The sequence below is a fragment of the Phasianus colchicus genome, chromosome 9 (assembly GCF_987193195.1).
Source record: "Phasianus colchicus chromosome 9, bPhaCol1.hap1.1, whole genome shotgun sequence".
Classification (NCBI taxonomy): domain Eukaryota; kingdom Metazoa; phylum Chordata; class Aves; order Galliformes; family Phasianidae; genus Phasianus; species Phasianus colchicus.
The window spans coordinates 27,127,848-27,146,559 of record NC_143444.1 but is presented as its reverse complement, the minus strand read 5'-3'; the positions used below and the strand labels follow the sequence as shown (position 1 = coordinate 27,146,559).

The 18,712-nt window shown below is 41.1% G+C and overlaps 2 protein-coding genes and 1 long non-coding RNA gene across 6 annotated transcripts; 1 reads left to right on the top strand and 2 right to left on the bottom strand.

The window, feature by feature from the left end:
• Positions 1-72: 72 nt before the first annotated feature.
• SCP2 (sterol carrier protein 2) lies at positions 73-11,479 on the bottom strand. The gene is made up of 16 exons (XM_031602695.2): positions 11,322-11,479; positions 10,883-10,937; positions 10,327-10,398; positions 9,906-10,037; positions 9,379-9,443; positions 8,903-9,029; positions 8,585-8,648; positions 8,245-8,331; positions 7,760-7,910; positions 7,119-7,266; positions 6,062-6,169; positions 5,642-5,795; positions 3,444-3,537; positions 2,762-2,891; positions 1,329-1,408; positions 73-938 (listed from the first exon to the last, which is right to left on the bottom strand). Exons 1-16 carry the CDS (start codon positions 11,361-11,363, stop codon positions 843-845), a joined length of 1,605 nt encoding a protein of 534 aa, XP_031458555.1. The 5' UTR covers positions 11,364-11,479; the 3' UTR covers positions 73-842.
• A 76-nt stretch (positions 11,480-11,555) lies between these two features.
• Positions 11,556-16,931, top strand: ECHDC2 (enoyl-CoA hydratase domain containing 2). Of its 4 annotated transcripts, XM_031602589.2 has the most exons (10): positions 11,556-11,674; positions 12,457-12,524; positions 13,112-13,199; positions 13,326-13,412; positions 14,034-14,126; positions 14,671-14,727; positions 15,107-15,294; positions 15,685-15,735; positions 15,987-16,034; positions 16,650-16,931. In XM_031602589.2, exons 1-10 carry the CDS (start codon positions 11,572-11,574, stop codon positions 16,725-16,727), a joined length of 861 nt encoding a protein of 286 aa, XP_031458449.1. In that variant the 5' UTR covers positions 11,556-11,571; the 3' UTR covers positions 16,728-16,931. The 4 variants fall into 4 exon arrangements, with proteins under 4 accessions (XP_031458449.1, XP_090002811.1, XP_090002812.1 ...); XM_090146685.1 differs by lacking the exon at positions 16,650-16,931 and having other exon boundaries at positions 15,944-16,032; XM_090146686.1 differs by lacking the exon at positions 12,457-12,524 and having other exon boundaries at positions 11,586-11,674.
• On the bottom strand, positions 12,792-18,117 carry LOC149916888 (uncharacterized). The gene is made up of 3 exons (XR_016469354.1): positions 17,589-18,117; positions 14,521-14,601; positions 12,792-12,992 (listed from the first exon to the last, which is right to left on the bottom strand). It is a non-coding gene; the product is annotated as an uncharacterized LOC149916888 (long non-coding RNA).
• Positions 18,118-18,712: the final 595 nt, after the last annotated feature.

Genomic DNA, 18,712 nt, shown 5'->3' with positions numbered 1-18,712 from the left:
GTATAGAATATTCAATTTAGTGCATGAATATGAAATCTGTTTACAAATCCAAGGAAGAGATGCACAGAAGAACAGGAAAATTATATTTAATTTTCTATTAAACTTCCAACTAGAATACATGTTCCCAAAACAGAAGTTAAAGCTTTTACAGATAAGAAATTTATAACAACCAACACCAGATTTTCTCAGGAGAAAACAGGTAAACATTGATTATATTCCCTCTCTGCTCTCCTGACAAACCTTACCTTTGATCAAGGTTAAGTATTATCAAATTCTGTAAATCTCAAAGCAATCTCTACCTACCTGTGGATAGCTTTAACTCCAAAGTAATAATAAGAAAAGTATTTTATAGCAAATTCCTGAAGGCTATTTTAAAAACATTGTTAGACATCCCCCTTTATAAGACCATTTCAATTTAAGAAGCAGCAGATTTGTTAGAAGTCTGAAAGCGTTTGTATGATCTCCTATTACAGTCTTTTAAAAATGCAAATTTAAGTGATAAATCAAACTATTTGCAACCTTGTTTACTCTCTTCCCAACTAACCTGAACAACACTACGCAGTCTCCATCAACTCTGAGTTTCATTAAATTTTTCTTAGATTAAAAGAAAAATTTGTTTTCATAATACAAACCATAAACTATTTGCAAGAGTTATTGCCTCAAGCTTAGCCTAAAAATCTTTGCCATTTACAAACTGATGGAATTTATTAAGTGTTAAGGTCTCTAATCACTGATTTTAGATGAGAGGTCCAAATAAGCCCAGTCTGTGTCACGTTACCAACATCCAGCATCATTCTAATTCGCTGTAAAGAGTATGAAGTTACTTCAGCAAGCTCAAAAGCTCAAAGTTTAGCTTTCCCTGGCTGAAGTTGTAGGTTTTGAAGTTTCATTGCCATGCCCATGTTCCCAGATATCTTCAATTTGCCTTGAAAGAAGGCCTAGAGAGAAAAAAAAATAGCATGAAATGCAATAGCAATGCAACTCATGACCCCAGTCATACTCCCAGAAGTTATGTGTTGTTATACTCCTGTAGGTCTTGGCCTGCAATACTGTAATTCCAACAGTTCTATCAGACTCCTGGCATTCATCAGCAATTGTTATTTTCTGACACTAAAAGGAAGAACAGAAACCTGAGAAAGTATACTTACTATCTTTACGATACCTGAAGAGAATAGACTCTGTACTGCACATTACTTGTGTTATCAGAAAGCCCTCCCAGCCACACAGTTTTAGAGGAAGGAATTTATTCAAATAATTTAAGCTGAAATATGCTCAAAAAAGCTCCCAAAATATCAGTATTATCATACTTTCATCTATGTTACACTTACTGTCTGAGGATTCATTTTGCCAGTCATCAGAGCTAATAAGTCAGTGTCAGCCATTGTAATTGTACAGTCTGCTTTCTTATCTGTAAAACAGAGATAACTGTGAAGATTCCAACAGACAGAACAGTAACACAAGCTGCAAATCCCCAAAGAATCTGCCAACACTCCAGATTAGCACAATGGTACCTGAAGCACTTTGAAATAAAGGCCATTAAAAAACATCAATAAGAGATCACTTAAGAGCCAACATGCATCTGAGCTGTATTGTAGCACAGACCATCCCAATGCTGAAGAAGATGGAGATTTCTGAAAAGTGCTAAGCAAACCCATCCATTAAAAAAAAAATCTACTTGTAATTAATATTCTATGTGATTACAAGTGTTCACAATCATCTTACGTTTCACCAAGCTAGTATTATAATCAACACAAAATGAATGTGCTTTCCTTAATGCTTTACAAAGATACTTATTACTGAATTTCACTACCTTCTCCTCAAGTGGGAACACAAGCATTCCAAAAGCTCTCATTTGAATTAATTGAAATCCAGAAGGTTTTTGCATCTTCTTACAAGAAATGACTAGATATTTTTAAACATCCAGATTTAAGTGTTAATACATATTGTAAAGGGCTAAAAACCTCACACACCTTTTCCTCCAGTCACTGTATTACTAAAGCTAAGTCTTTGATAAAATCTTGCCCACACAACAGAAAGGAGTACTTTTCTCTCCATAATATCTCAGATAAACAAATTCCAAATCAATCTCCTTCCACATTTTTAGTTAAAAGCTTTACAATGCAGGCTCACGGGCAGGCAAGATTTTGAGAACAGAATGTCATCTTTGGCTTTATCTTTACATTAAAAGAATGCATGTATTAGACAAGACACTTCCATGGCAAAGGTACAAATCCTTTGTCTCCAATTGGAAACCCACCACCACCACCCAGTCCTTATTTATGTCCATCCTTTTTAAAATGGACCTGAAGTTTACATCAGCTAGTACAGCATTGAAATCAGATAAGTTTTATTGCTTAACTAGCTGCAGAGAAGGAACTAGACGAGATAGACCAGTCTACCACCTACCGGTGTCTCCCACAAAGCACCTGACAAAACAGAACAAAAGCTAACATAAAAAAACACACACACAAACCCACAAAACAAGAGTTCTGTTTACTTCCCTCCTGGTCCCTGTGGGAGTTAAATGACAGGTAACCCTAACAAAACATGCACCTACGCACACAGAATTCACAGGAGGAGAAATCTTGGTCCTAAACACCATGGAATAAAAGTGTCAGTATTAAGAAAAGTTTATAACTGAAGTAACACTAACTCCAGTTTTGTTCAACATCACTATCGCTTCAGCAGAACAGGAATTTATAACATCTGTAACATTTACAATCATTCATCCTCTGCAGTGACATGACAAAATAACACCGACCTGCATTAACTGCTACTGAGCCTTTACCATTCTTCACATCTACTATCCAAGTCGCCTCCTTCCCACCAGGACCATCTTTTATTTTGAAGGCAAAGACACCACCAATTTTCTTGACAAACTGCTCTCCTTCCTGTAATGGACACGTAATATGCACATTACTCATTTTCTGCAGAAGAATTTTAAAACAGTTAAAGAGAAAGTCCTTTAAAAAACTTCACCCTTTCTACCAACAACTTCTACTACTTATACAGCTATTCCTTTCCTTCTACTAGCCTTCATTTAAACAACCACTGAGAGAAACACACCCATGGCCATCTTTCTCTATTAAAATCTATCCAGCAAAACAAAACAAAAAAAGACAATTGCCTCAAAAGTCTTATCTTGCTGTCTACCAAAGTGTGATTTCTTCTTTTACTCATGCTTACTAAGCAATAAATAACAAACATGTTAGTGTGAGTTCCTTGTATGTGGCTCAGATGTGTCTCATCTCAAATACTCTTGTACAGGGAAGGGCTGTCTGAAAAAAATGCTTTATGGTACAGAACTAAAAGAGATCTGACAGGGAACTGTTTGAATGAGCAGCACTGAAAAGGTGACTTATGCTACTGTATTCCCTCCAGGTTTTGCACATGTCCTGTCATACATTAAAAAAGCACTACAAGTAAAAGTAGTCCCAGAATACCTCTTGGAGCTTCTTTTCTATCTCTTTGAAGACCAAGTGTGACTTAAATCCATCAACAGCAGCGCTGAGAGGCACAGCCGTAAGTCGGCCATCACTGGAGGGAAAAAAAGAAAAAACTTTTAATCACATTTTCAACATCTTCAAATTCAAACAGGTCAACACCACTGAGAAGAGCCACACTGAAACGCTTCAGCAGTACAGAGCAACCCCACTAAATCCAAGCAGAGCTGACTTTCTGAGGGTGAGACAGCAGTGTCACAGCCACCTCCAGCACACAGCTGCTTCAGATGTGCAGACACAGGATTTGTGGCAAGGAAAGTAAACATCCAGATCAATCAGCCAACTCTATCGCCACACTGTGTGCAAAGAGAGAAACAGCACAAGCACCACCTCAAGGACTACATGGACTACATTTTTTTTTTGGTGATCAAATAAACTCCTTTACAGAATGGGTCCAGAAGATCAGTTATTATATTCCCAGAAACGGTCCTAAATTCTGCCACCTTGCTTAAGAACATTTTGTAGGTAACATTATTTCTAACTTCAATTTACAGTGGAAGCTACAAAGATTCACTCCCCCATCACTGCTAATATGCCAATAGTCTTTTCTTTCCCCAGAAGAGAGAGACTCAATCATTTTTATCGTTTCAAGTACCTTCTATGAAGCAGGATGATACGTTAAATAGCCAGTCAGTTGATTACAACTTTTATTTTGTATATGTAAAAAATTAACTGCCTACAGTATCTATTTTTGGGGACTTTCAATTGCAAGAAAAGCTTCAGCCCTAACAGTCATTGGGCACTGATTTACTTCCCACTTTCCTCCTGAGAACATTCCTGCATTTTGTGTACCTTCTCAACAAGCCATCATCAAATCCAATGCTAAATGTCCTGCCCCAGCTCATACAAGCCAGCAGTCATTCAGAGACCATCAGTACTGCTTCCCCTTCTCCCTCTCAATTCACATGCACCTGTTTGCTGAAGGTACTGAGCATTGCTCATTCTGCAGAGCCATCAGCCCACATCTCTTCCCTGCACAGCCTGACAGGAGCATGACAACTAATTCCTCATGTGTGCAGGGGCACCTGGAGATTAGCTGAGTATAGAAATATCCAAAGAAACAGCAATTCACGCAGCTGGAAAAAACAAGTTTGTAATTATCATCATCTCTTCTCTTCGAAGCAGAGTTCAAAGCTGTGGTCAGGCATGGACACTGCTCAAGTGACAGAATCACTTGAAGAAGTGCTGCCAGAACTTATTTGCGTGGTGCTAAGAGCAAAGCACTCCAGTAGATGTTTGCTAGGGGAGCAGTTGTAGGGACTGTGTCATATGAAGACAATACATAGCTGCTAATAAACGAAGGATGTACCTGCAGGATTTAAAGCTGCAAGGTACCTACAAGAAAAAAAAGCAGCATTGTTTTAAGAACTAATCCAAAACAAATCAAGTTCTGCTATCTCTTACATCTTAAATTCTTGGCAACTCTTACCAAACCCACAGATTACAGGCAGGATCTGAATCTAATGACTGGGTCTGTGCACATCCCATAGCCGTGCAATGCCGCTGCCTTTCCCTCACTTACACAACGCGCAGCACCGCTCAGTTACGTAACTGCTGCCTCAACACATCAGCTGCACTTTCATTCCAAAGTCTCTGACACGTTGATGCAACTCCCTGTGCCAAAGCCTTTCAGAGAACCAGGGATCTGCAAACACCTTCAGTGCAGGTGAAACATGGGCTGCAGAGGGGATGAGGCCCCAGTGCTGCGGTGTTCTGTCCCTGCAGGCGCCCACAGCCAGGGCAGCAGAGCTGTGCTGGGAAGGCACCGGCTGCCAACTCCACCACTGTGAGCCTCTGCCTCAGGATGCACCTGTGAAACAACGAAGGCAACTCTATGCCAACGAAAGTGAAGTCGCCTATAGGAAATAAAGGCATTTCCTCGGGAGAACCTTCACCTGCAAAGCTTCCCACAGCTGACAGGAAGGCGCTGCCCCTCAGCGCCCGGAGATGAACGTCGTACCAGCAGCGCACGGCCGCCACAGCTCCCTGTGCTCACACGGAGTATTACAAACCTCAACGCCACAGAAAAGCAGGGCACGGCCTGCGGCATCGCCCTCAGAAAGCATCGCCCTCACGCTTCCCGCGCCGCACGCACGCCCCCATTCGGGGCTCTGCCCCCCCCCAGGCCCGGCGCTCACCTGGCGGCTCCGGGGAAGCCCATGGCGTACAGCGTCACCACCGCAGCCCCGCCGAGGCCCAGGTTGTGCTGCAGAGCCCGCCGCGCGCCGCCCACCTGCCGCCTCCCGGCCAGGCCGCGCAGCTGCCAGCAGAGTTCGGCGCACTGCGCCAGGCCTGAAACATCGAGCACAGAGCGCGTGTGGGCGGGAAGGAGGGGCGGCGCCGGGCGGGAAGGAGGGGCGGCGCCGCTGGGATCTCGGCCGCGGTCAATCTCCCCAAAAGCTCGGTTTTAAAGCACCTCGGTTTTAAAGCACGACGCCGAATGGAAGTTATTGAAGCCATCCCCGCTTTTGCCCATACAAACGGCAGTGGGAAGCACGTGCCTGCCCCCAAACTGCTCCGTGCCTCAAGGTGCGACCGAGTGAAACGCGTTCTGCTACCTGTAGCACCGAGGGGATGTCCCTTGGAAATCAAGCCACCGCTAGGATTGATGACCCATTTCCCTCCGTAAGTGTTGTCTCCTCTGTCGATCAGGTCACACGCTTTTCCTGATGGAACAGCAGTTAGAAAAAGAGAAACGCTCAGTGTTTTTTTAAAACATCGTCTTTCAGTTCTGGCATCACAAACCAAAGATGCTGCAAATGCTTTCTGTCCGCCAAAACCTCAGAAATACACCAGCACAGATTTTACAAGGGTGGACCAAACTGAGCCCAGCAGCATTCATGAGACTTGGCTTACGTGAATGGAGACAGGGAACATGGGAGGGGAGCCAGGTGTGAGTGCCTGATGCAGAGGCTTGTTTTAATTAGCTGCTCAGCTGTGTTGAGAATGCACAGCATTGTGATATGGTCAACACAGTGCAGTGATTAGTTGTTATACTAAGGAAGCTACCATGAAATGTATGGGTTTTCTTTTGTAAAAGAAAGGTTAGTTGTAATTAGTGACCGCTGTGAAAATATTTCTGCTTTCTTATCTCTGAAAGGAATTACTTGCAAAATTATCATCAATACTGGAGGGCTGCATAACTGTGTTTTCTGAAGGCCTATGAAGTTGTCTCACTGAGAACGCTCAGACTTAGTAAAATACATCAACTAGTGATGAAAGTATGAAGTTTTCTCAAAATCACATAACAAAATTAGGGAAAGACTGCATCAGATACTGCAATCCCAGAGCCCTTAGTTTCCTTCTCCTGCTTCAAGAGCCACTCCTGTACAAGCCTGCTGCGTGATTTCATACAGTTGTCCAGCACTTTAAGTTGCCTTCTGTACTTCTGTAGAAATCACAGTAATACACCAATTTGTTAAATACTTCCCACAATTTGCACATCTTCTTTATGTTATTATACACACAGCTTGCTTTTTCCTCCAGGTTAACTAATATGGTGTTCAAATATATAATATCTGTCCAGTACACAACTCTAATTATATGAAGAAGTAAAAAAATATTCGTTAACGCTTTTCATTTTAGTAAAACAAGGAGCTTCACTGATGCTGTTACCTTCTGGGCAGAGTCCAAGAGCTTCATAGGTAATGAACTCATTAACTGAGAAACAGTCATGGAGTTCAATCACATCGACATCCGTAGGTTTTAGGCCTGCTTTTTTAAAACATTTTTCTGCAGCTTTTTTAGTCATATCATAACCAACCTGCAAGAAATTAAAATATCATTAAAAGAAACAGCTATTTATTCCATTCCTTCGCTTCATTTTAATGTGCTGCTATTTATCCTGCAAGTGAAGAAAACCTGTTGGAGGTGGCATTCTCATTCACTTTAGTGCATCTGCTACCACAGCCCTTCATGACCAAACAACAGGTTATTTCAGCTCCAGAATTATGTTAAATAAGGAAAATGGATTTAAGTTTTATTCATCTTATGAACAGAGAAATTAAACAAATAGCTTTGCAGGAGAAACTACATTTCTTCCAGTTCACGTTTCTATTAAGTAGCCTTTAAATAATTAAATAGATTTTTAATGTTTATTTATTTCTTAGTGTTATTTCGTAACTATCTGTTTGCCCACTTCAGCTGCCCAAATCACAGTTTGCTTGCTTGCTGACTGATATTCTATGGTATCATTAGGACTTGCAGGTATTAAAAAAAAATCTCTATTATTATGGACTATAGGACCACAAACCTACCATCTTCATACAACTGTTCTCTTCAAATGTGCTTGGGTAATCAGTAGCCATCACCTGGGCTAGAATTTCCACAGCTTGAGGCTGTAACTTATGCCTTTTCACAAAGTCCTCACTAGCCAAAATTGCAGCTGCAGCACCATTTGATGTTGGACTAATGGAAAGAAAAATAATGTCATCATTCTGAATTATTAATGTTGATCTTCCATAACATTACATTCGAAAACAAAGGAAAAAATGCATTTTGACTGATGCAATTGTAACTACAAATTGCATACAAAGTGTTTGCTGAAGGCCTCCAGTTTTTAATGCTGCCCACTGCAGCAATATATATACAAACTTTGAATAATATGACATCTAAAAAATTAGAAAATACTTAAAACGAACTGTAACTTTTAATTTAACAGTAAGCAAACTTTACTTAAATAGATGAACTACTGAATTTGTCTTAACAAGATTTCTTTCCCAATGCAAAGTTCTCTCCTTACCAACACTGTAAGACAGTCAAGAAATCAAAAATTTTGCGAGACTGCAGAACTTCATCTAATGTGTATTCCTTCTGGAACTGGGAATACCTGTGGAAAGCAAAGATGCCATTTGAGTTTTAGTACAGTCCTTAGGAGCAGACATAGTGAGATAGTGAGTAATAACTCACTATCATTCAACTAACTATATAGCTGTTTTTACTAAGTACAAGACAATGGATTTAGAATTTATACCAGCTATAATAAACAACATATTCTAAGTGTTTCTAAAAATTATATCTGTTTTGCAGGAATTGTGTACAGGCAACATATGCTCAGTATGGAGTTGGAGCACTTTACTCACGGGTTGTTGGTTGAATGGCTGTGATTCTTCCATGCAATTTTTGCAAAGTACTCTGGATTTGTCCCTGGAAGGAGAAAATAAGCCGTGTTGGAATACTTGGTTTAAACACAACATTCTAACATAACTTTTTAAATTCTGTGTTAGTGTCATAAGAATTTGAACTTCACAAACAACTTTACGAAAGACTGCATCAAAGCTTTCTTTTAATTCAACATAATTCTAAGAAAGGTGGTTGAGTTTTAGATAACAGATGACTCTACTTGAATATTCAATGCTCCCTAAAGTGAAAATAGAGAAAATAAGTGTCTTTAACAATACCATATTTCTCCATATGTTCTTTGCCAGCACTTGCAAACATCTGCGGTGTTACTGGAGCACTTGCTAAGCCGTATTTATTTATCATTATTTCTAAGTGTTTGTCCATTGGATTTGTTCTGTCTGAAAACTGAAAAGAAGAGAAAAAGCTATGAAGTAAATCATAATTTCATTATTCTCTATTAACCCCGCCTTAAATATATTTCTGCAAAGTACTAAAAACATGATGGACTACTTCAAATTAATTCTAAAACATTCCACACTAAATCTGCACATCATAGCTACAATCAGAATCATAAAACTCATTACAAGTTTCTATGAGTAAAAAAAAAAAAAAAAAAAGGTATATTTTATAACTATCTCTAACTATCTCCAGCAGCATGCCAAAGCAGCTCACATTTATGAGAATGTCTCAGGGAATGAGGAGGTGTTTTCCATCTGCGAATACAATGAGATAGGTAAGATGTTCAGACACTTACACCTGAAGCAAGGGATCCTTTTGCCATTCTCTCAAAGCCAAGTGCCAGAACACAGTCTGCCAAACCTTAAAATAAAATTTTTGGTTATTCAGAACACGATGTAGCTATAAATGACAAAATGTATAATCAACTTTCCCATTACAATAAATATCCATTACAAATATCCATTACCAGCCATTCTTCCTCCCTTTTCAATTTTTAAAAGTGAGTCCAGTTGGGATGGGGATGGTTCTGTTACAAAAACATTAATACTGAATACTAAAAAAATCACCAGAACACTTAGGTTTATTTTAGAACAATTCTCCACAGTTTGAGAACAAGTACCTTATATGACCAAGCACTTGTATCTCTGCCAGTAATACTGGAATAATCGTACAGAACCTTCCTATAGTTGTTGTTACAGAAACATAAGGAATTATGTGCAAGAAAGTAGCAGAATCCACAAAGGAACTTAAGAAACAGAACAAGGAAGTTGTATTTGTAGAAATAAATACTGAGTTACTCAGCCGAGGAGCAGAACAACTCACCTCCCTCTACCAGCTGTCTGGACATGAACAAAGCAGTAGATCCAGTAGCACAGTTGTTGTTAACATTAATGATAGGAATGCCAGTTAAACCTAAACCGTGATAGATGGCCCGCTGTCCACAGGTTGAGTCGCCTGTATGCAGAGACAGAACATTAACACAAGACTGAACATTAACACAATGCCACTGTTCAAGCCTGAAAGTCTGAACTGTCATCTTGACACTCTCTCAGCCACACACAACAGAAAAACCTTGGAAAGATACAAGTCATCAGACTTTAAAAACCAGGAGTTTTTTATTATCTGAAACAGATGGGAAATTGATGGGATCCCCCTTCATTTCTCCACACAGACGTGGATAAACTTTACCCACATCTGTGAGTGTCACAGATCTCACACGTCCCAGGCACAAGATGATACTCACCATAAACATAACCCACGCAGGCCTGCTCCACTGCTGAATACGGAATCCCAGCATCAGCTAAAGCCTTCTGGCCTAAAGAATTTTAGAAGTTGGGGAGAAAAAGAAAAAAGTTCTGAAACAAAGCAGCTCTCACAATCATAACAAGCAGGCTTAGCTTAGCGTGTGTGACTTGTGCACAAAAAGCAGAGCGGTGAAAGTTCTCCATTATAGGACACGAATGATCCAAAAGTTCTGCATCTGAACTCTCATTAGGACAAGCTTGTGGTGTTCTTAGTTCTCAGCAAGCTCCTTTCCCAGCAAATGCCAAGCAGTCAGTCCTGTGTTCACGCACAAAGGCTGCGGCTGCTCCCAGGGAAGCATGAGAACCATGCACAGATAGGAAAGGATGTGTCTGATTCAGTGTCAAGGCATCCTTTTGACTTCAGTCCCGTAAGGCTGCAGGGCAGCTGGGATTCACTTTCAAGTGGTCTTTCTTATCAGTTTTAGATTTGCTTTTTGCATCTGACTTAAAATAGAGTTGGTGGTCAAGCTAAACGCTTTTTTACCGCTGACTTACCAGCCTCTTTAGCCAGGTCGGGATAATCAACACTGTTCTCACTGGGCTTTGCAAACTGACAAGAAAAAAAACGACAGAACAAATCACTGAGATTTAACACATCCTTCGCTCAAACTGGAGTACCGGCCTCAACGATCCACCTGGAGATATGCTGTGACCCTATGACTTAAGAGCTGTCAAGGGACGCGTTTGTGAGCAACCCGTTTTAAATCCCGTTTGCTATCGCAAGCCATTTCAGCGACCCAAAAACACGCGGCCAAAGTCCGCGCAGCTCTGGGCGCCGCCGCCAGGCCGCCCCGCACGGCCAAGGAACGACGGAACGAAGGAACGGGCAGCGCCGGCACTGACAGCGCCACGCACCGTCGGGCGCTCGTAGTTCGCGCGCTCTCTCCTTACGCTTCTCCTTCTCCTTCTCCCCCCCCGCGGGGCCGCACGGTACCTTGGTCATACCGACGCCCACCACGAACACCCGGCGCCGCATGATGGCTGCGGGACCACCTCGCTCCTCGCAGACACGGCGGACGACGGCAGAGCGGGGGGCGCGGCTTAGCGCCGCCGGGCGCGGGTCCGCTCGGAGGGGGCGGGGCTTAACCGCAGCAGTTCCTCTCTTCCCCCCTCCCGCCCCTCCTTCTTAAAGGCGCCGCGGCCCGGGCCCGACCCCCAGAGGGCGGAGCCGACCGAGCGGCGCCATGATGCGGCTGGGGCGGGCGGCGCTGCGCTGGGGCCGCGGCGGGATCCATACGGCCGTCCCGCGGCGCGGCGCGGAGGTGCAAATCGGCGGGGAGAGCGGCGGTGAGTCCGGCCCGGCCCCGCTGCGGGAAGCCCGGAGCTGGGCGCAGGGCACGAGCGCTCCGTGGGGCCGGGCCGGTGTCCCCAGCGCGCTCGGAAGTTGTGCGTTCCGTGCCCGTGCCTCGCCCCGCCCTGAGCAGCGCGTCCCGTGAGCTCGGGAGCGGCCCTTCCTGCCGGCCCTGGGAAGGCACCGGCCCGGGAGCGGAGAGGGACGCGGCCGCGGGCGCTTTTCGTGCCCAGAGAGGCAGCCCATGATTTACAGATCGCAGTGCCGCTGTTCTGCTCGGATTTAGGAACTCTGAGCGCCTCTCCCAGCGAGCTGATTAACTCGACGCGAAATGGAGCACGAGCACAGTCTGTCCATCTCGTGCAAACTGCAGTTCCCCCGAGATGTTCATTTTCACGTTAAGAGATGGAGTTGAACACAGACTATAAAATAAAACCTGAATTAAGTAGCGTTTGAAACAGAAATGTCATATAGATGTTTTTTCCATTATTGCAGTGCTTCTGCAACATATCCTTGGAGGTGATTATTTTTTTTTTTTAAAGATCTGCTTATTTGTATTACTAGTATTGTCACTGAATTCTACAGTCACTTGAATACAGGATTTCATAGGCACTAACTTTCCTGTGTTTTGTGGCATTGCCACTTTTACATTAATCAGGTGTTTTAGAATATACTTTGTATACGTTTTCAGGAAAGATGCAGCATATGCAGATATTGTTCCCATTTGATTTAATGCGGCAGAGAATTAAATGAAATATAACTGAACTTGTCTCCTAAGGTATTGCTGAAATCCTAATGAACCGACCCCATGCAAGAAATTCTTTGGGAAAAGTATTTGTAGATGAAGTGAGTATGGGCCTGGCCTGTAAACATGCTTGGAATCACAATCAATTAATCAATGTGATGAGAATAGCTGTGGGAAAGATGAAGGCAAGATTTGATCTCCTTCTGAAGGTTGGCATAGGCTGTGTTTGGGGCAAGGCAGGTTATCCTGAGGGAAAGGATTGCCATGGGTTTGTATCACAGTAACTCCAGGTGGGGAGCAGCCCAGTAGTGGAGTTAGGTCAGCTAACTGAGATGAGAGTTAATGTCTTCACTGGAGTAATCACAGCAAAGATGTGCTCACTATCAGACTTTAGCAGAGCTTTCATAATCTTTGATAATATTTTACAGAGACAGTTTGGCTCATACCTGGATAGGCAGAAGAGTGTAAGGGACAGCAATGATCCATCTTTGAATGGAGATGAGAAGGAGATGGGAAACATCCTGAGGCTGTCACAAAGGGATTGTGTGATTTCTGGGAAACTCCTGGCACTAGCAGAGAAATTTAAAAAAAAAAAAAAAAAAAAAAAGCATAGATTAGAAGCTTGCTATGATTTCAGTATATACATCCATATACTTAAAGCTTTTCTCTTTTTACCTCTCCCTCACAGCTTTTTGGTGCTCTGGAACAGCTCCGCTTCGATGAGAAAGTTCGTGTGGTGGTGTTCAAGAGCAAAGTGAAGGGTGTGTTTTGTGCTGGTAGGTAATGAGTCTGCAAACTGTGTTTAAAAATCCATGGCTCCTAAGGCTGTGTGCTGCTCAGATTGTATTTAAAAAAAAAAAAAAAAAAAAAGCATTCTCACCTTTTTCTTTCTTCTGATTTAGGTGCAGACTTAAAGGAGCGTGAAAAGATGGATGATGCAGAAGTTGGACACTTTGTTAAAAGGCTGAGAAATCTCATGGATGAAATTGGTTTGTGAAATTGGTTTATCTCAGCTAGAAGACTGACAGAAATTCTGTGGGAGGAGTAGGGTGCCAGCCCCAGCAGGATACCATTTAGGAGAGGTTCCCTGCATGGCTCCTGCTTATACCTGATACAAAGATCTGATTACCAACTATGCTGCTGCTGCTCAACAAACAAGATACATTTCAATACTGAATTTTCTAAGATGAAGAGCAGCAGACAGATACACATATTAGTATCTGCTAATAATGAAGCATTCTGTATAGAATTCCATGTAATCCTTGAGAAACAATGCTAGACAAAGTAAGTGATGTGCTCAAAAGCACTCATATGATGGTGACCTAAGAAGGAGGGACTTGGACTTCTGAATGTATTTGATAGTGTCAGGGTATTTATACCTGCTGCTGTCCACTCCTCTTTTTTTGGATCAATATTCTTTCCCTATTTAAGAACTGTTCTATTCTCCCTAGAGAAACACCAAGTTGAATCTGACTGAAATACCAGCGAGAACAGCAGAACAACCAGAATAGAGAACTACTAAACGCTTTAAATTTAGGCTTTTAAATTCCAGAAGTGAGTGTAACATAGTTTTGGGAAGAAAACTTTACAACCTGTGTTGTCTCCTCTAGCTGCCCTGCCTGTACCCACCATTGCTGCAATAGATGGCTACGCGCTGGGCGGTGGACTAGAACTGGCATTGGCTTGTGACCTTCGAGTTGCAGGTCTGTGCGTTGCTTAATATGGGACTGCATTTTAAAGGAAGCTTACCCTTGTGATAGCTGACTGTTATAGGAACCTAGTAGGTGAAAAAAAGAACTTACACAGTCAAGAAGTAAGTAGGCATTTGTCCGGAAGTTGAAACATTTAGTTACTTCTGGGGAATTAATTTCCTTGCATACTTTTAGACAAGATTAGGATTCCTTCAGAAAACCATTCACTGGGGGGATTCAGTAGTTCTTATGCAGTATTGAGTCAGCACTCTGGCTAGATCCAACATTCACAACTTAAATCAGCTTGGGGAAGAAGTAAGGCTTTTACTATTTCAGTTCTTTCATCCAAAATATTATATCTACTATGGGCCCAAAGTTCATTTGTCCATACAGTATTGCTACTTACCCCTAACGTGGCAGTTATAGACATCGTTCATCTGGCTTGAGGTGGACATTAAGCACTGTAGTATTCAGACTTTCTAGCTACCTGGAAAAACATAGTACAGCTCATAAGAACAATGTGTACATAAGAAAATTTTTTTTTTTTTTTTAATAGCTTCATCAGCTAAAATGGGTCTTATAGAGACCACAAGAGGGCTTCTTCCAGGAGCAGGTAAGTAACCTTCATTGTATCTTCAGCCTCTTACTTTCTCTATGGTTCCATAAATATTCTGCCATTAGTGCACTTGAGATATGCTCTTTATTTGGTTTTGAATATAATTTAAGTAACATCTAGTAGCCTGAGATCTCTGAATCTAGAGTTCTGCTCCAGGTCCTGTCTTGCTGTCAATCAGTGGTCCCTTCACTCTTTTTTTATTAATTTTTTATTAAAATACTCAAGAATGCTGAAGACTTTTAGATATTTGTCAAATATCTGTTGATACATTCAGCCTTTATTTTTCAGACTTCCCTCTTGCATAAAAGACAAAGTGCCATTGCTTTTTGGGACATTTCTCAGAAATGGAAAATGGTGTTTTTGCTCTTGTCCTAAGGTGGAACCCAGCGCCTGCCCAGATGTGTTGGAGTAGGTCTTGCAAAGGAGCTCATTTTCACGGGGAGACAAATAGATGGACAAGAAGCTTTCTCAATGGGATTAGTAAATCACACCGTGCCTCAAAATGAGGAGGGAGATGCAGCTTACCAGAGAGCATTAACTTTGGCTAAAGAAATCCTTCCTCGGGTCAGTGTTTTGTCAATGTAAAGAATGCATTTCTGCTTCCCTTAAGAACAAACAACTGAGATTTCTTTCTGTGAAATATCCAAGTCTTAACTCCTGATATTCAAGTCTCTTAATTCTATTGTTTTTTGTGAATGCAGTTTCTGTGGGAACAAATGTAACATCCAGTTATTTAACTCACAGGATAGTTTTACTTCCCAGACTTGCAGGATTCATGTGCACAATGTAAGCTGTCAATCTGTTGATTGTAGATAACACTAAATTGTATTTTAGAAGTAGCTAAACAACTAACTGCAGTCTGCTTTAGACTGAAAGGTCAACTGGAGGTAGGATGATGCTATAACTGCTTCTGTATTGTGAACTGATGTGGCTTTTTTTTTTTTTTTTATAAAGGCTCCAATTGCTGTGAAAATGGGAAAACTGGCAATAAACAGAGGAATAGAGGTAATCTTTTTTTAAATACTGCAGTAAAGGAGGCAGATAAGCAGCTCTTATAAATTACTACAGTTAACTATAATCGTTGTTTAAACAAAGCCTTTAGAACTCCTCTTAGAGCTTTTGAAGACAAAATTAATACAGCAGGGTTTCATTCTCCAGATAATAGCATTGCAGTACCAGTGCAGCAGTGAAGTCTAATGCCAGTCACTATCAGTTAATTTTTACAGTGTCCCCCTTTCCTTTCCTCTTGTCTGCAGGTTGATATTGCATCAGGGATGGCGATTGAGGGGATGTGTTACGCACAGGTGAGTTCCCTTCAGTCTGCTTTTTAAAAGGAACCACAAATACTGCATGTTTTCTAAAGCCAGATACTCCCAACATCTTCTTGTATTTTCTTCTCCAAGAGGGAAGACTAGCAGCTAACTCCTAAGCTTTGACAACATAAACCGAGCACAGTTCCAGATCTTTATTTCAGACGTTAACTATTGTGTCTCGAATAGTCTTTCTTTAAATAAATATATTCTGCCTGAAGTGGAAACTAGGAACATACAATCACAATACATTAACTACAGCATGGGTTTTACTAACAGTTTTAGTCTTAAAATTCCTCCTGTAGTCATTCTTTGACAAATTTGGAAGATGTGCACCTTTCTTAGTTAACCATTTAACTGCTGTGCCTCTTAGTAGTGTTAGAAGGTATGGAAAACTTCTCCTAGGTAGTTCACTGATTGCTGGGCTTTGTCTTGGAAATTGATTTTCCAACTACCATCCAGCCTCTTTATTTTCCTCATTGCAAAATATATCGTTTTAAGAAAAGCAATCTCTGCAAAGGGTCAAGACTACTACTTAGCCCAATTAACTTAGCAGTAATCAAGTGTAATTCCTTTATTACCAAATATATATTTATTTCTTTAATGCAGAATATTCCTACAAGAGACCGTCAGGAGGGAATGGCTGCCTTCAGGGAAAAACGACCACCTCAGTTTATTGGCAAATAATGCTTCCTAGCTTTCCCCTTGTTGTATTAATGGCTTTGTTTGTTTGTTTTTTGAGGAGAAGGACCTGCTAATTTCTTAGGATTATTTTTATGACTGCACTCCCTATACGTAGCTCCTTCTCCTTGGCTTGGACTGCATTTCTGAATACTCACTGGATCATTTTTCTCTAAGGATTCACCAATAAAGATTTAACTTTGTACAGCCCATTGATCTTAAAGAATGTACATCTTCCCTTGTTCTGAATCTAAATCAAGCTAGCCCTAAGGCAGTAGAACCAGATAAACAAGAAGTTAATGAGTTAATTAACTTATTATTAATGTCAGGATGGACTGCCTCCAGGCTGAACTGATGGATCTAGCTTCTAACCTTGTTCTCGTGCACACTGCTTAGTTCTCCTTCTGTGCTTCAGTAGATGACTGCAGAATAATGCATATGTAGGCTAAGGTGGGGAGCAGAGCCAGCATACTCACAGCCTGACCATAGATATGATTTCATAGATTGTTTCCAGCCAGCCAGCTCTGAGGAATGCTGAATTACAAACAGGGGTCTGGTGTTTACTGTGACTGAAGGGGCATAAAACTGTATTTCTAAACTGAGGACTAACAGTACAGAGGTGTTCAAAGTCCAAACATTTGAGCCCAGCTTCCTTCTTAGAAAAGAGGGGCTGAAATTGTCTTCCTTGAGGACTCACACTATGCTTTCCTCTGGGATAGCAACACTAATCTTACAGGATTGGCCTTTAAGAAGAGCTCCTCAAAGCAACACAGTATTTTCATAAACATATGTTTATACTTGCAGCTGTTAGTTTGTCTTGTGGCTAATTTAAGTTTTCTATCAAAATATATAAACCTACACTAGTACCTTAGCAGAGATTCTCTTGCTGACAGGAGTTCTTCAGGCATTCTCTTTGTTTCATAGATGTGGCAATTCCCCTTCAGTTAATATTACAGTATCTAGCTGCTGAAGTGAAAAAAGAAAAAGTTTACTTTAGGAAAGCTGAAGAGATAATAAAAGCCTAGGCAAGAATGTAGCAGGCAGAAGTGGCTGAGGATTTCCTGTCTTTCTCCTGTTCCATTATTTAGCAGCTCTGCAACAGAAAGAAAGTCAAGCAAGCAAAAATAAATAAATTAGACATTCTAATTCATCCATCACTTATGTACAGAGCCCAGTTATAAAGAAAGATAAAAGGCCCTGTTTCTGAGTTTGAAAAAACTGCTTTTAGAACAGCTCTCAGAAGACTGAACAAAATAAGACTATCTATAAAGCAGTCATAGACTCATAATGCAGATAAAAACCTCATTTTCAAATTACTCTGCAGGTCTTTTTTTGGTACTGAGGGATCCCGACTTCCCTGTACACAAAGCAGTGGCTGCCAGCTGTGCACTCTGCTTCTCAGCATAAAAATTCCCTATGTCAGCAGTCACTGCTCTCAAAGATGTCAAAGAACACGGAGCAGCTTTGACTCTCCATAAGCAAATTTAAAGGCAAAACAAAAAGTAGAAAAGGATTATTATATACTTGGTAGGCTTCAGCAAAGTAACAGTATGCTTTCATTTTTCCTTTTCTTGATGAAAATTTATCACAGTGGATCAAAGTATTACAGAAGTCATTCTGGCAAAAATCATTTGTGAAACTAGCCTATAAATATACTGCATCTAAACATGAGAAAATCTATTCTCTTGACAACTTAGAAAGAAATAAAACTTCCCAAAGGTTGCTTTCCATTATCAGTGTTCTTCCAGCATTCAGACATGCCACTCATTGTAGCTGTTGCTTCCAACTTCCCCAGACTGCAGCCTTCAAGCAAAAGTGAATTAATAAATAAGCTTTTAGCAAACACGAGAGGTTATCAGAAAATACTAAGAAAATGCAACTTACCATGTTAGAAATTGTCTTTACAGTCTTGAATCAAACCAGAACTTATCAATACTGTAAATGAGGTAACTTTACTAGATTAAACAGTACAAGTTTCCTTTGTAAAGGTC

What these genes read in the sequence shown, in the direction of transcription:
- ECHDC2 (XM_031602589.2), top strand. Translation starts at nt 11,572, where the DNA reads ATGATGCGGCTGGGGCGGGCGGCGCTGCGCTGGGGCCGCGGCGGGATC. An exon ending in TTGTGACCTTCGAGTTGCAG is followed by an intron (nt 14,127 to 14,670) that starts GTCTGTGCGTTG and finishes TTTTTTTAATAG; the next exon opens with CTTCATCAGCTAAAATGGGT. An exon ending in AGGGCTTCTTCCAGGAGCAG is followed by an intron (nt 14,728 to 15,106) that starts GTAAGTAACCTT and finishes TCTTGTCCTAAG; the next exon opens with GTGGAACCCAGCGCCTGCCC.
- SCP2 (XM_031602695.2), bottom strand. Translation starts at nt 11,363, where the DNA reads ATGCGGCGCCGGGTGTTCGTGGTGGGCGTCGGTATGACCAAG. An exon ending in CAGACAGCTGGTAGAGGGAG is followed by an intron (nt 9,444 to 9,905) that starts GTGAGTTGTTCT and finishes TTTTATTTTAAG; the next exon opens with GTTTGGCAGACTGTGTTCTG. An exon ending in AGAACAGTTGTATGAAGATG is followed by an intron (nt 7,267 to 7,759) that starts GTAGGTTTGTGG and finishes AATTTCTTGCAG; the next exon opens with GTTGGTTATGATATGACTAA.